The sequence below is a fragment of the Eumetopias jubatus genome, unplaced genomic scaffold (assembly GCF_037043125.1).
Source record: "Eumetopias jubatus isolate StellerSeaLion01/CBP00866 unplaced genomic scaffold, mEumJub1_p1.0 scaffold_2, whole genome shotgun sequence".
Lineage (NCBI taxonomy): Eukaryota > Metazoa > Chordata > Mammalia > Carnivora > Otariidae > Eumetopias > Eumetopias jubatus.
Window position 1 is genome coordinate 21,335,765 of NW_028274808.1, and position 15,454 is coordinate 21,351,218.

The 15,454-nt window shown below is 40.7% G+C and overlaps 1 protein-coding gene across 1 annotated transcript in view; it reads left to right on the plus strand.

Moving 5' to 3' along the window:
• Nucleotides 1–15,454, plus strand: part of MTMR7 (myotubularin related protein 7) — a 105,533-nt gene that overhangs the window by 26,796 nt on the left and 63,283 nt on the right. Inside the window, exon 2 of the mRNA XM_088021389.1 lies at nucleotides 14,976–15,098. Coding sequence (XP_087877515.1) covers nucleotides 14,976–15,098 — 123 coding nt within the window. The remainder of the gene's footprint in view (nucleotides 1–14,975; nucleotides 15,099–15,454) is intronic.

Genomic DNA, 15,454 nt, shown 5'->3' on the forward strand with positions numbered 1-15,454 from the left:
ATGGTGCCGCAGAGGATAGTGGGAATGAAAGAATCCATGCCTGCCTTGAGGCTATATATTTGCAGAAACAATGCCAGTTGTCTGGTGAAAAGAGCAGGCAGCATGGGGTAAATGTGAAGTAAATAGCAATGACCAGAGGGGTCCCAGCCATCCACAGGGTAGAGGGTGGTCGCTGTGCTGTGGAGTGGTCAAGGGAAGGTGGGCTTACAGAGGCAGGTCTTGGGTGTCCAGCTGGAGGGGTCACGCTGTGCTGGGTGAGTGGGTCCTCACTGTCCTTGGTAGCCTCAGCTCATTGTGATAGGAGAGCAGTGCAGCCTTTCTTCTTGGGCCCAGAAGAAGCCACCGCATCTTGGTGTCTGCAAAGCATTCTGCTTTATCCTTATTTTTCAGAATGGCAGTGATGGCCTCCAGAGGGAGGAGAAGGAGAAGAATGTGGCGTGGATTATGGGTCTGTCATTGGGGGCTGGGAGCCCTGGGTGAGGCATGGGAATGTGTAAATGAGCTGGAACATGGCCTTGCCCTGGGTCGACGGCTGTACCCTTCTGTCCTCTGGCCCTGATACTTGCCAGAATATGGTGGGAGGGGTGTGTATGACTTGGTTCTCTCCATGACTGGCTGTCTCCTCTCTTTGGACCAGCATTAAGTTCCAACTGGCACAACTTGCCCTTGGAAAAATGTTTTCCCATAGAGCTATATAAGTAGACAGTCTATGCTTTTCTAATAGTGCCTTTGTCAAAAATACGTCAACTTCAGAAGCATTTTAGAATTTTGGAAATACTTTTGGAAGAAAATCACCATCAAAATAAGCCCTTGACTTTCTGTAGAGCTTCATGGCAAGGACTCAGTCTCCTGAGACTGTTTTATTTTATTTTTTTAACATGATTATTGTTTTTAAACCAATGATATTTAATAGATCACTCCATACATTTATTCTTTGAGATACAATGGGCCTAGCATCTGTTCTCCATTTACTTTCCCCGTAACATCTTTCTTCCTCTTTTTCTCTTATTTGAGTTTGTTGAAAATGGTATTTTTGGTGGAGGTTATTTTAAGGTGGTGTTGAAATAAATCCTGGGACTGTCCTCTTATTCAACAGCACATGTTCTTTTAAGCCTACACATCCAGGGTCATCCTACCAAAATAAATTATATGGACCCTGTACAAAACTCTCAAGTGCCTGACTTTTTATTTATGAGACTTGGCTGGCATAATGTTTGTAGTTTCCCCTGAGCAAAAATGGTCTCCCCTTTTCTTGTCTCCGCTTTTTCCAAGAATTCCTAGCAGCTAAGGAGCTATGGCTCCATGTCTCTAACTATTTTAGCTTTATTATCCCTCTCGGGGAATTTTTTTTTTAAGCTTAGTTAAATTTCAGCCAAATCTACTGTTTTAACAATTGTATAGGTAGATGGAGCTCAACAACCTGCCAATTTATAGGCATTCAAGGCTATCTGAAATCATCAAGATGTTTCCTTTACCTTGACCTAAGCTGGGTAAAAATATCCTTATCTATAGAGGAAATTTGACTGATTTTTTAAATCTTTTAAAAGCAAATTTTGCAAAGCTTATGTTTTCCCCAGAGTATAACAGTATTTGTTGGAATTATTCAGAGATTTGTAGATGGCCTAAAAATCTGTAGAAATAGGTCTATCAAGTACCCAATTTCCCATGTGGAGAAAGGACTTAAATTTTCCAGCAAATTGGGGAAATATGTAGATACTTCACTTTGGAAGCTGACCCACCAAATAAATATCCTTCTAATGTGCATATGATTCCAGAATCTTTATTCCTTTTCAGTGTCCTTTTGTGCAACTACCATAACAAAATAGTCTGGGTAGACACATCTATCTTTTCCCCCTTTTGAAAATTAGATCAAGGTTACTGGGATGAACTTTTCTCTCAATATCTACCCATGGATCTGTCTAAACCCCTTGGATTACGAGTCCATTTCAAACTGGGTTTTCGTCTTTCCAAATTTGAACCCTCTTACTTCAGTTAAGCTGATTGAAACTAGGGCACCTGGGTGGCTCAGTTGGTGAAGCGACTGCCTTCGGCTCAGGTCATGATCCTGGAGTCCCGGGATCGAGTCCCGCATTGGGCTCCCTGCTCAGCGGGGAGTCTGCTGCTCCCTCTGACCCTCCCCCCTCTCATGTGCTCTCTCTCATTCTCTCTCTCAAATAAAATAAATAAAATCTAAAAAAAAAAAAAAAAAAGCTCGTTGAAACTAGTTCTGTCCAGAGAGGAGTTGGTGCCTGGGGAAGTAAGAGTGAAGATGAGAGCCCCACCAGCTAGGCGATAGAGGAAGACATGGGGTAAAGGATTATCTTCACATGCATGGACTCCGGTAGATCAGTGTATCTTCAGAGAATAATCAGTGGCATCTGGCATAGGATACTGGCAGTGGTTTGGGGTATGGAGAAGGGAACCTCCTGAAAAGGTAGGGGGGACAGGTTGTGGAAAGCCCAGCAGCAGCAGGGAGCCCCTGGGGCTTTGAATATGGAGTGACGTGACAGGAGTGTGTGGTGGGACGACAGCCCTGTGCTTGGGCTTGGGCGACAGCCCTGGGAATAGTTCGTGTGGTGGGCGTGCACTGGCCTCGGCTGGTCACCATCCGTTCTCACCACTCCCTCTCGGGGGCATGCCTGTTCAGTTCTCAGTCCCTGTGTTTGTGGTGGGTCTTGCACCTCAAGTCTGGCCATCATCAAGTCATCGCTGGTTTGAGGATAAGCATGTGACCCAGTGAAAGGCACTGAGTGTTTGCTTGGGCCTTTGGTGCTTTTCTTCACCGGCCATGGGAATGGTGGAAGGTGTGGCTGGGCTGCCAGAGCTGCCCTAAGCAGAGAGCCAAGAGCCAGCGGAGGGGGAACACAGAGAGATGAGGGCGAGCAGCTGGGGGTTTTGAACCTCTGGCCAGTCTGAAGCCAGCCCCACCACCTATGTTTATGGATGCATACTTCAGTAAGATCCCTTTTGGCTTAAGCAATATGATGTTGAGATTTTTCTCTCTTGCTCCTGGAAAACTCCTCACAGAGGTGGAGTCAGATAATCTGCAGGCAGTGTTACTAGTTAGGAGCCTTTTGATGAATAGTCTGGGTACTTGGTACAGAGTAGCCACTCAACCAATCAATAACATTAATTAACAAATTAAAAGGGCTTAATTAAAAGCTGATGGATGGCAGCTGGCTAATTTTCATGGGGTTCTGTCATAGGTACCTTGCTTTGTATTATATCCGACTATATTAACTCTGTTTTCAAAAACAATTCAGTTTCACAGCAGGACACATGTTTAGGCAGCGTGGAAAGAGGATTATTTTTATACAGTCTCAATGTGTGTATCCCACCAGCATTTGTCTCTGTTATATCAAAGATAGGGGTTTTATGAAGGGCAGAATGTCCAAGTATTTCTTCTGGTTGCATGTCATATATTTTCTTGGACTATGCTTTGTGATTTTTGCCCTTAGTTCTTCTCCAATATCTGACCTCTGAATAAAATGGTCCTGGGAAAAGACTTGCGTTGGTTTATAGTTTTAAACAGATTAAATCTGCCTTTTGGGAGAAGGATTAGTGTTCCTGATTATTCTATCAAATGTCTAGATAAGAAAACTCCTGAAGCCTCATGACTACCCCTTATTATTTGTTTAAACAACTGTATGTCAGTAGGAAAAAAAGTGCTTTTTGTTTTCAATTTTTTATGCAGCCACGTTTATTATGTAACATTTTACAATATGATTTTATTTTTCCAGTTTTATTGAGACATAATTGACATGTAACATTGTGTTAGCTTCAGATGTACAACATAATGACTTGATGTATGTTCCTGTTGTAAAATGATCACCACAATAGGTCTAGTTAACATCCATACCCTCATATCGTTGCGAATTTTTTTTCTTGTGGGGAGAAGTTTTAAGATCTATTCTCTGAGTAACGTTCAAATAGACAATACGGTATTAGAAGTGCTTCTTTTTAAGTTGGAAAAATCAAATGCTCTTCTAAAGAGATTCGAAACAGACTGAGGAATGTTTTATTGCTTCACTTTTTCTTCTTCGTCGAGATAACTTTGCAACAATAATCATATAGCCCACCTTCCTTGTATATTCTGTCGCTCCCACTACTTCCACAGGGGAAAATGAAGTCGCGGACATGAGGTGAGCATTAAGTGGGAGCAAGGATTAAATCTCTGAAGTCTCTCTCAATGGATTTGTTTATCCATTACTGTTTATTATTAATAACCACCGAGATACACGCTTTTTTTTCCCTCTCACACAAGCACTTACTTATAGGTGGGATCATTCATTATCCTGGACCTCTGGCTTCAAACTTAAAACATCTTACTTAGCAACACAGGGACACCTGCCATAAATAAAACCATTCAGAATTTCTAATAGGGTAGTTGTTTCTATAATTAATGCATGGCTGTCTAGAAGTGGAACTTGATTTCTTAAATGGTTCTCCTGATGCTGCTGCATGATGGCAGTACACCCTAGGAGGTAAAACATGCCAATACTCATTTCAAGACTGTCCAGCTAGTCCTGGGACCATTTGGGGAACGAGGCTCTCCAGGCTGTAATGACTGCCGTACCATGGGAGTTGGCTCCTCCAGACAAGAGGGAGTGAATAGGGTTCACTGGCCAACCAAACTACGCTGTAGTGAATTAGCAATGCCTTAGCTTTAGCCAGAGCTTTGTACTTGTTAACTATGTAACTCTCTAATTGAAATTTTAGGGAAAATAGAAGATAGGCTTTCAGCCATGATGCCTTTCCTTATTTACAATAGTAGTTCTGGACTGCAGAGGTAGAGCACAGGAGGGGCTTGGGAAAATGGATGTGGGCATCAGATACTTCTGGTTTAAATCTGGGTCTGCCACTCTCTAGCTGTGAGTCCATGGGCAGTTGGTTTACTCTTCATGCACTTCTGTTTTATCATTTGTAAAATGGGATAATCACGTCTACCTTTCAGCTAGGGTTAGAAATAGTGTATGGACCATACTTAGTACAATACCTGGCACTTGCTAGTTGCTCGGTAAATCATAGTGTTGCTGTTCTTGTTACCCTTCCTTTGTTATCCCTCTGCTCAAAAGGGAGAAGTTGAAAGGAATCTGCCATAATGGTGCTTCCTTCTTTACCATTGGCTTTTCTGGAAAAGTAGTCCTGGATTGGCCTGATTGTGATTCTCAGCAGTTAGCTAGCGGGGGAGTGAGGGAGTGGGTGCGGCTTCAAGCCAGCGCGGCCTCCATACCCAGGCCCGTGGATGCCCAGGGATGGATCCCCAACCCTGGAGCTTCCATGTCCCAGCTTTGGGACATGCACCATTTCTCCTAATCACTGTGCTAATTACTGTACAGTGTCATAGACCTACATTAACGATTGTGTATTTCAAACTGAAGTAATCATGCACATTTTTGTGTCATCCATCCTCACATTTTGTGGCTCATCTGACGTGTTCTGCTTATAACGGAAGAACCCTTTAGGAAAAATGAAGTCTGCCTTGACTTTTAGCTTTTCATTATTGTAACGGCCTCAAGTTTGGTGTCTGCTCACGTCCCCCCTTGTCACCTAGCCACTTTCTGACCGGTGATGTGGGAATGTGATGGGTGGGCAGTTAGAAGCCAGATTGGTCTGTATGCTGTATAGCCTGAATATCACCGTTAAAGACTGTAGAAAAGTGGGTGGCTAGATTGATAGATTTTAAAATATTATGTTTTTGGAAATGACATACACATATGTTGTATATGATTTCTTTCATTTTATCTTAAAGAATTTTATGAGCATTAAGATTAAATATAATACTCAAACAAAGATGCAGTCTGGTGTCATCTGTTATAGAAAGGCAACCAGAGTACTTTCTTTTAAATATTACAGTAAGATACTTTATTAATTCAGACTGAAAACCACATGATACTTAATTATCAGAGGTAGAAATAACCCAGGAAGTCTTACCAAGTCCTCCAGGATTCACAGGAAGCCAAGTCCTCAGACTCCAGAAAGAGGAAAGGGAAAGGGAGCCTGGAGACTGGGGAAGAGCCATTCTCTGCTCAGGCGGCTTCTCCCCCAGGCTAGTAGGCTTGCCCTGTTCATCTCTCTCCTTTGGGCCCTGGATGCTGGATGTGGGTGCAGACTCTGGTGCTTCCTTTCCCCAGGAGTTCTGTTGGCCAACGATGTTACCGAGTGGCTGAATTTCTGGAGAAGTGAACAGGGAGTCCTTATGGTTTGTATTTTCACAGTTACTGTTGCGTGTGCTTTCTGGCCTCTCTGTAAAGGACCAGTACCACTGAGTTCTAACTGCAGCCTTGTAGGGTGGAGAAAGACACTAAATATCCTTTAGGTCCTTTATAGAAGTGGGAACGGGAGATAGTGAGTAAACTGCCCAGGGCCCCACAGTTCAGTTCCAAAACCAGAACCAGCACCAGAGCCCAGGCCTCCTGACTCGCAAATACTTTACTTTTCGTGTTGGTAGAATTAGAAAATGTCATGATACCAAATTTAGCACGACAAACTATTTATCTAGCTGCTTTTCTTAGATTAGAACATAAACTTGTCCTAGGTTTTGGCTACTGCAGGCATTTTGATTTCTCCCTGTTCAGCAACCTCTGGATCCCTTCTCCCAGATGATTGGCAGTGACCTTCAGCCTAATTTATATGGTATTGAGGACTTGGTCTTTGGTCCAAGCAAAGCTGGTGGCCAGTGACATTTGCCTCTCTTCTGTCTTTTTCGGTAGAAGGTAATCCTAGCCCGCACTGCAGACTGCTGTCCTGAAGAGCAGCTTTACCTTTGTAGAGAGTCTGGTATGATTCTGGAATCCAGAATGTTCCACAATCCAATATTCGACCTACAGAGTAGAAGGTCAAGGCTCATATTCTATTAAGACTGAAATTATAAGGTGTTGTGATGGAGAGTTGCTGAAGAGAGGCTCTGTGTCTCAGTGATTTCCAAGGTCCCCCTGATTCCCAGGCGGCGAGGGAAGGATGGGGCAGGGCTTGTGTTCTGCAGCTGGGTGTCCTGTTTCAGACCTGGCGGTGACGTGGCAGGGCTCAGGGTTTTCACTGAAGCTTTTCAGCCTTGGCCTAGAAAAGCTGATGAAACCTTTTTTCCCCCTCAATCTAAAGCCGGCAGAGCAGGGATGGGAATGAAAGGGCCATTAACCTGGGGCACAGGCTCTTCCATTGAGTCTGTAAGATTCTTGAGGATAAACAAAGGTTCACTGTTATTCACCCTTTTGTTCTTATTTGGACCTAACATGGTGCTTTGCACGGGCATTTTGTTGAATGGAATTGGATGTTTGGTGGTCTCTCTTTTATTCTGAGAACACTGAGCATCCCCTCTTGCCAGTATTTGGGCTCTTGTATTCCATGCCCAGGCTTTCTGTCTTTGAGTTAATCTCAAAGAATATGCTGATAGTGGTTTGTGAATGTGGTTTTATCGTATAATTTTGTCTGCAAGCATTCAATTTTCAAATACTAATTTTCCTGTATAAAACTGGTTAAAAGAATTGTTTATCGATTATTCCACACATATTGATGTTGACGAACAGGACTAAAATGACCTCAGAGGCATTCACCTGTGCCCACAGCCTCGGTGCCTGATGAACTTGGGCTCTGAGTTAGGCAGACCCTAGCTCCAGGCTGAGCCTCGCCACACTGCCTGAGTGGCCTGGGGAAACTTGTCCCCAGGAACTGCGAACTGGGGATTATGTAAGGACCTAACTCATGGGGTTATTATGGAGATTAACTGAGGTCACTCATGCAAAGTGACGGCACAGTTCATGGCATAGAGTAAGTACTCTAAAAATATTTGTTATTATTTTTATTATTATTTTGGTAATTTTGACATAAACCAAATGACAGCTGAGATTGGCCTGATCTATGAACTATTGGGAAGGCTATTTTGAACACTCCCATTCCTTTCCCTTTGGAAATCCTAAACACTGCCTGGAATTCCTGCCAGTTCCCATGGAGGTTTGCGTTTCCACAGCCCTCTCTGGCATAATCTTCTGCTCCCACTGAGGTGATCAGGTTAGAGATCGTCCACCACCCACCCCCACTCATGTGTCTGTGTTCCGTGACACAGCTGTGGAGAAGTAAAACGTGCCTCTTACCTAGTTACACTGTCCCTGTCCAACCCATCAGCACATCATGGTGGATAACAACCGTCCTGAAGATTTGGGGCAAAGGGGAGGCTCAGTAAAGCAAAAGTCTTTTCCTGCCCATCCCTGGAATGATTTCTTCTGGTTCTGGCACTTCATTACCTAATCAGATAATGCTTAAATAGAAATATCTTCTAAAATACACCAAAAAATTAAAAGTGCTTATGTTTGGATTGTGGGACTAGGGGTAATTTTCTTTCCTTCTTTCTATATTTCTGAAACTTTAAACATTATGTAAATAAGTACGCATTTCATAATCTTTTAAAAAAAAGACAAGTGTTTTTTTTTTTTTACAGATTTTATTTATTTATTTGACAGAGAGATAGAGCACAAGTGGGCAGAGAGGCAGACAGAGGGAGAGGGAGAAGCAGGCTCCCCACTGAGCAGGGAGCCCAACATGGGCCTTGATACCATGACCTGAGCCAAAGGCAGCTGCTTAACCGACTGAGCCACCCAGGTGCCTCAAAAAGACCAGTTTTTAAGGCCAGGGAGAAAGCTTTCAAGGATTGGGGAAGACTTCGGTATTAACAAGAGAAATAAGTCCTTGCCCAGCAAACCTCATCTCCTTTTTCTGATCCTTTAAAATGTATTTCTCACGAGTTCCTCCTAATGGGAGTTGTTGTATTTTCTGTGTCACAGTTCCAGATGCCGCCTCATTGGCAGCATAATAGGATTCTTTTTTTAACATGTCTTGACAAGCCAGTTGTTTCTGGAAGGCTCCTCCTATCCTTTGGTCTTCCGCGGCTCCAGGATGGAGTTTCAGTGCTCAGGCTTTCCCACTCTGGCTTCTGCCCGGTTCCACCCTTAACTTAGAGAGAAGAGTCTCTACTTTCTCAGCTCCTGTGGAGCTCATTCCTCCTCTTCCTGATTGATCCCTGTGCTCCCAGGACCACTCCTGCTAAGGTCACCAGTATCTTCCGTGTCACTGAATCCAGTGGGCACTTTGCCATTATTGCCTGACTTGATTTCTCAGCAGCATTGGGAACGGACACTTCCTTTCTCTTAAACCATTTCCTCTGCACATGGTTCCTTGACAGCATGCTCTCCTGATGGTTCTCCTCCAGCTGGATTCCTTTCTAGTTTGCTTTTCTGATTCCTCTTCTTCTATTGTTCTTTAAAGGTTGGATTTCTTCTCACTCTCCATGTTCTCGCTGGGTAACCTCTTTGGGTCTCATGATTTCAAATATAATTTTTGTGCCACTGACTACAAATTTAACTGCATTTCAGCAAATCTAAGACATCAATGATGGTAAGATGCACCAAGATCTTATATCCCACAAAGAAAGACAGAAGCACTGCCAATTACATGACATAACGGCTTCTTACACATAAACTGTAAGACGAATTCCATTTTCAGAAATGTCAGAATATGAAAAAGGCACACTCAAGAATTAATGATATGCTGTAAAATGTTTTTGCATAGATGAACTGCTATTCGCAGAGTATGAATACCTGGTGTGTCTTAAGCATGGTGTTCCTGGGAACGCACAAATGAATCATAATAACGTTGTCTAGAGAAGCTGGTAGTTTCCTGAGTCCTGTCTCTCCAGGCATGAAATAGGCCTTATTACCATATAGCTTATTATATGTCTAAATAAGATAGAATTAAGTTACTGAACAATGAGGCAGAGTTATTGAGCCAGAGGGTCGTCAAGATGGTGCCCAAACTCTTGAGATTTGTTTCATTTTATCTACAGTTGACTGACTCTAGAGTCATAGTCAAGAATGATCTGGCTATCTTAGTGTAAACCACGTGGTGGCCTCTGAGCAGTGCTCCCTATCGTCACAGAACTTCTCAGACAATTGAATTTTAATTTTTACTACTCATTTATTTTGTTGTTACAGATCACTGGGAAATTGTGCTCTTCTTGTTTCCCTCATTGTTTTTTTATTTCTTTTTTTCTCCCTCTACTTCAAAATTACTTTTAACAGCAATGGGACCTATAAGAACTATTGCCAAATTTTGAAATGTAATTTTCCTGCAACAGCGGCCAAAGTTAACAAAAAGACACAGAAAAAAAATCTCATTAAGTATTCTAATCTACCACCATCTGCGAACCTCGTTCTGTTTCACTAAGCCTTTCTAAAAATAATCTGAGTGGTATAGCTTCCTTCACTTCTATGGAGAGAATAATCTATACTAAATTATGTTTGTCTCAAAATATTACCTTATGTTCAATCTGATTATCCCAATAAAGTTTTGTCTCCTTAGTCCTAAGGGCAGGGAAAATCATTTACATTCCATTTTTAGATGCTGTTAACTAGTGTATCACCCCTGAACCTCTACTTAATTTAGGTAGTTTAGCATGCAAATCAGTATTTTCCCATAGAAATGTTCCAAAAATAATATATCCCCTTGCTTTTCTTCTCCCACAACTCTCTTCCGTAAGACCTTTCTTGTTGTTAGTTCAGAATAGAACATTTAATGACAAAAGTTTAAATAAAATAATCTGATCATGTGGGAATTGAAAAATATTCTCCTTAAATACTCCTGGGTCAAAGAAGCAATAAAAAAAATGCAGTTATAGACTCTTCTAGAAAGGAAGAAGAAGAATACTGCAAATAAAACCCATAAGGTGCAGCCAAAGATTTACTTGGAGGAAAATGATTGGACTTTTAAGACTTGTTATTAAACAAAAAGAATGACAATGAATGAGCTGACTCAAACCTGAGAGTTCAGAAATGAACAAAGAAACAAAGCCACATGATATACCACGGAAAGCTGAAATATTATTAACAAAGGAGCAGAAATTAAATAATTAGAAAAGAGAAAAATTATTAAATTTGTAGATCCAAGACTTGTTAGTTTGAAGAAAACCCTTTGCTTATCTAATGACAAGAAAGTTAAAACGTAGTTCACAATTTAGGAATGAGAGAAGGGTTGAAGGGGGAGGGATTCATCTACAGATAGGAATTAAATGTGTCTAAGAATTTGAAAACCAGCGATTAGAAGATAATTTGTAAAGACAATAGATGTCAAAATGAGATTTAGTAAAAAATGGTAACATTGAAGGGAAGCTGGCTGGCTCAGTCGGTGAAGTGTGTGACGCTTGAAATTGGGGTTGGGAAGCCCCACGTTGGGTGTAAAGATTACTTAAAAAAATAAAATCTTTAGGGGCACCTGGGTGGCTCAGTCATTAAGCATCTGCCTTTGGCTCAGGTCATGATCCCAGGCTCCTGGGATCGAGCCCCGCATTGGGCTCCCTGCTTGGCAGGAAGCCTGCTTCTCCCTCTCTCACTCACCCTGCTTGTGTTCCCTCTTTCGCTGTCTGTCTCTGTCAAATAAATAAAATCTTTAAAGAAAGAGAAAATCTTTTTAAAAAATGGTAACATTGAGTGGATATATAACCACTTAAGAAATGGAAAGAATTATTAAAGAATTAATTCTGTATAAAGAAGTACCTTTTTTGTATATTTTTGTTTCAAAAAATGTGTATGATGAAATCTTTCTAATTAATGAATGTCATCATAATCGTGATGAATTCGCCTGATAAAAGTAGAACAAATAGGCTGGTACATGTCAGTCTCTCTTAAAAGCATAGATGCAAAAACAAAACAGTTATAGCTGGTAAAATATAAGAAATATTAAAACACCAATCCTGAGAATCCAAGACTTGTTTAAAGATTAAGAAATCTGTTGCTATTGTAATATAGGACTAAAGTAAAAAAGCAAATATTCATCCAAATACATATTTTAAAAAACACAGTGTTCATTCCTGATTTTTAAAAATCAAAATTCTTAGTGAATGAAGAATAGGTCACTTCCACAATATGATAACAAAAAAGCATCAACATCAAACTCAATGGTGAAATATTGGAAGTGTTCCCATTAAAAATAGAGGTACACATGAAAAGATGCTCAACATCATTAATCATTGGAGAAATTGAAATCAAAATCATAGTGAGATACTATCTTACACCTACTAGGATGGCTGTAATCAGAGAGAGCATAAAAAGTGTTATCAAAGATGTGGAAAAATTAGAACCTCATACATTGGTAGTAGGATTCTAAAATGGTACAACTGCTTTGGAAAATAATGTGGAAGTTCCTTACAATTTTAAACAGAGTTAGCATATGACACACCATTTCCATTCCTGGATGTAGGTGTGTTGTATGTGTATATACCCAAGAGAAATGAAAACTAATGTCCTCACAACAGCTTGCACAAGAACGTTCATAGCAGCATTATTCATAATAGCCAAAATTCTTAATCTCAGGAAACAAACTGAGGGTTGCTGGAGTGGTGGGGGGTGGGAGGGATGGGGTGGCTGGGTGATAGACATTGGGGAGGGGATGTGCTATGGTGAGCGCTGTGAATTGTGTAAGATTGTTGAATCACAGATCTGTACCTCTGAAACAAATCATACATTATATGTTAAAAAAAAAAGAAGAAGATAGCAGGAGGGGAAGAATGAACGGGGGGAAATCGGAGGGGGGAACGAACCATGAGAGACTATGGACTCTGAGAAACAAACTGAGGGTTCTAAAGGGGAGGGGGTGGGGGGATGGGTTAGCCTGGTGATGGGTATTAAGGAGGGCACATTCTGCGTGGAGCACTGGGTGTTATACGCAAACAATGAATCATGGAACACTATATCAAAAACTAAGGTAATGTATGGTGATTAACGTAACATAATAAAATAAAAAAAGTAGAAACAACCCGAATGTCCATCCACTGACAAATGGATACATAAAATGTGATATATCTGTATCTTTATAATGGAATATTATTGGCAATACAAGGCAATGAAGTAGTGACACATTCTACAAATGGATCAACTTGGATTGAAACATGGGTTGAAAACATGAGGCTGAATGAAGGAAGCCAGTCACAAAGTACGACATATTGTAGGAGCCCCTTTATATGAAATGTCCAGAATAGGCAAATCCACTGAGAAGAAGTACACTGATGGTTGCCTGGTGCTGAGGTGGTTGGGGAAGAAGTGAAGAGTGAATGCTAATGGGTACAGGGCTTCTTTGTGGGGCGAAGAAGATGTTTTAAAATTGATTGTGCTGATGGATGCATGAGGATGGTATGCACAACGCTGTGGATATGCTAAAAACCACTGAGTAGCACACTTTGGGTGGATATCTCAATAAAGATGTTATTAAAAAAGGAAACAAATGAAAATGTGCATGAATGCTGTTGCTGGTATTCACAGCAATCTGCCAGTAAACAAGGAGAGGAAAAGATGTATGAATACTGGAAAAGAAGAAACAGATTATTACAGATAATATTCCTATCAGAGCATCCAAGAGACCTCACTGAAAAAAATTAGTAGAGGCAGTAAAAGAGTTTGGTAAAGAAGAAATTATAAAACACGGCCATAGGCTCTTCTCCTTACTGATAGAAAGTTCTTATGAGTACATAAGAAATGATGATCACCTAGTAGGAAAGTAAACCAGTGACATGAAGGCCATTTACAAGAGACGCAATGGTGAATAATGATATGAAAGGAACATATCTATAACGAAGGAAATACTTTTTAAAACTATGAGCTAATAGGTTAAGACCCTCCTGTTGAATGAGCATCTTTTAGGTAGACATTCACAGGGCCTCAGGAATTATGTAACTATCTCAGACTAAGTCGTATGAATAAACACATATTTTAAATACCACATTTTTAATTTACCTCATCAGATCCTTGAAAATTGGGCAGAAGGGGGATGGGACCGTCCAGTGCTCTTCTCAGAAGGCTGCTTTGGTTCTAGGGCTCAGAGAAGACAAAGGCAACATAATGTCTTGAGTGTTGTTTGACCTTGGTGTCCTGAGGGGTACTCATTAGGTCTGCTCTCCTCCAAGGTTTTCCCTGGAGCAGGGGGGATGCCCTGTGCTCTCCAAATACGTCAGGGCCACAGCTTCCATATTAGACCGAAGACTGGAGCAAATGTGACTCACTAGTCCCTGAAGCTTCCTCATGGAAGCAGGTAGCCATCTTGACTTGAGGGGTGAGGGTTGAGCCAGTGTCTGTCTGTCTAGATGGTTGATCCTCAGCTGTAGTAAGTAGCAGTGCCAAGCCCACCATCATTATAGGAGTGTTCCTCTGGTCATTGTGGTGGCCCTGCCTTGTTAGAGTCATAGTTCCCTCAGTTTCCACTTGCCCTGAAGAGATTATCTTAGAATGTCCATTATATTTCATATTGGAATGATGCCAATCCACATATCCTTGAAACTGCTCTGCTTATAAGGGAGGTGTGCTTGATGAAAATTGTTGCCAGAGATCTCTCTCAACCATTCCAAGGTCAGTGGTGAAAATTTCACTTATTAAAGAGATTTTATTATAAATGAATGTGAGCATCTTAATTTGGTAGGTTTCCTTGTAAACATGCAGAACATTTCTCTGATACTTTCTGCTCTCATATATTTCCTGCTAGTTTATGTGGAAGCAGACTGCATTGAGGCTGTTTGTACTACCGAGAAATACATAGAGAAATATATTATTGTTCTTTTAATAGACATAATTCATACATGGTTATTGTAAAAACTCAGAGTGTGGATGAATACACTTCCTGCCTTCAATTAGAATTATATAGTTATAGTGAAATAAAAATGCTGACTTATTTAAAATACAAAGAGGGTATTCTTAAAGAATAGGGTCTATAAAGCTTTTGTGGTACATTTAAAATGATATTTTAAGCAATTGGTGAATTTTTATCTTTTGATCTACAGAGTCACATACTGAGATCTAATTAAGAGGATGAGTTTTGGGTTTTATTATTGGGAGAATCCTCAAAATTATATATGTTTTGGATTAAATCTAAGATTACCTACTTACTATTTATTTTTATGAATGGTCTTTTGCTTTATGATAACTCTGTCAAACTGATTTCTCTAGGTCGAAAATGTCTGCTTGGTAGATCGAATATCTTCTAAAAAAGCAGCCCTAGGTACTTTGTATTTGACGGCAACTCATGTCATATTTGTGGAAAACGCAGCTGACACAAGAAAAGAAACATGGGTATGCATTCTTTATTTTTGGCTTTATACATTTTCTGTCGTTTTAAGTAACAAGTTTTGGTTGGGCTTTTGATATTTGGGTGTTCAGAGGACTGTTTTTGGAGGATCAGCTTCGCCTTGTTTTGCACAGAGTCAAATCCATTTGATTTACTTATTCATTTTAAGCACTGATTATTTAAACATCATCAAAGACAGCCTAGAAATAGCCAGAAATATAAGTGCTTCATGTCACAGCTGTCAAGTAGAGATCCGAGAACATCAGTGCCAGATAGAGCACTTAGCTAGTGCCTTATTTGCAATACATTGTATTTGTAGGATCCAATAATGCAGACCATTTAGTTATTTTATTATGTTGTC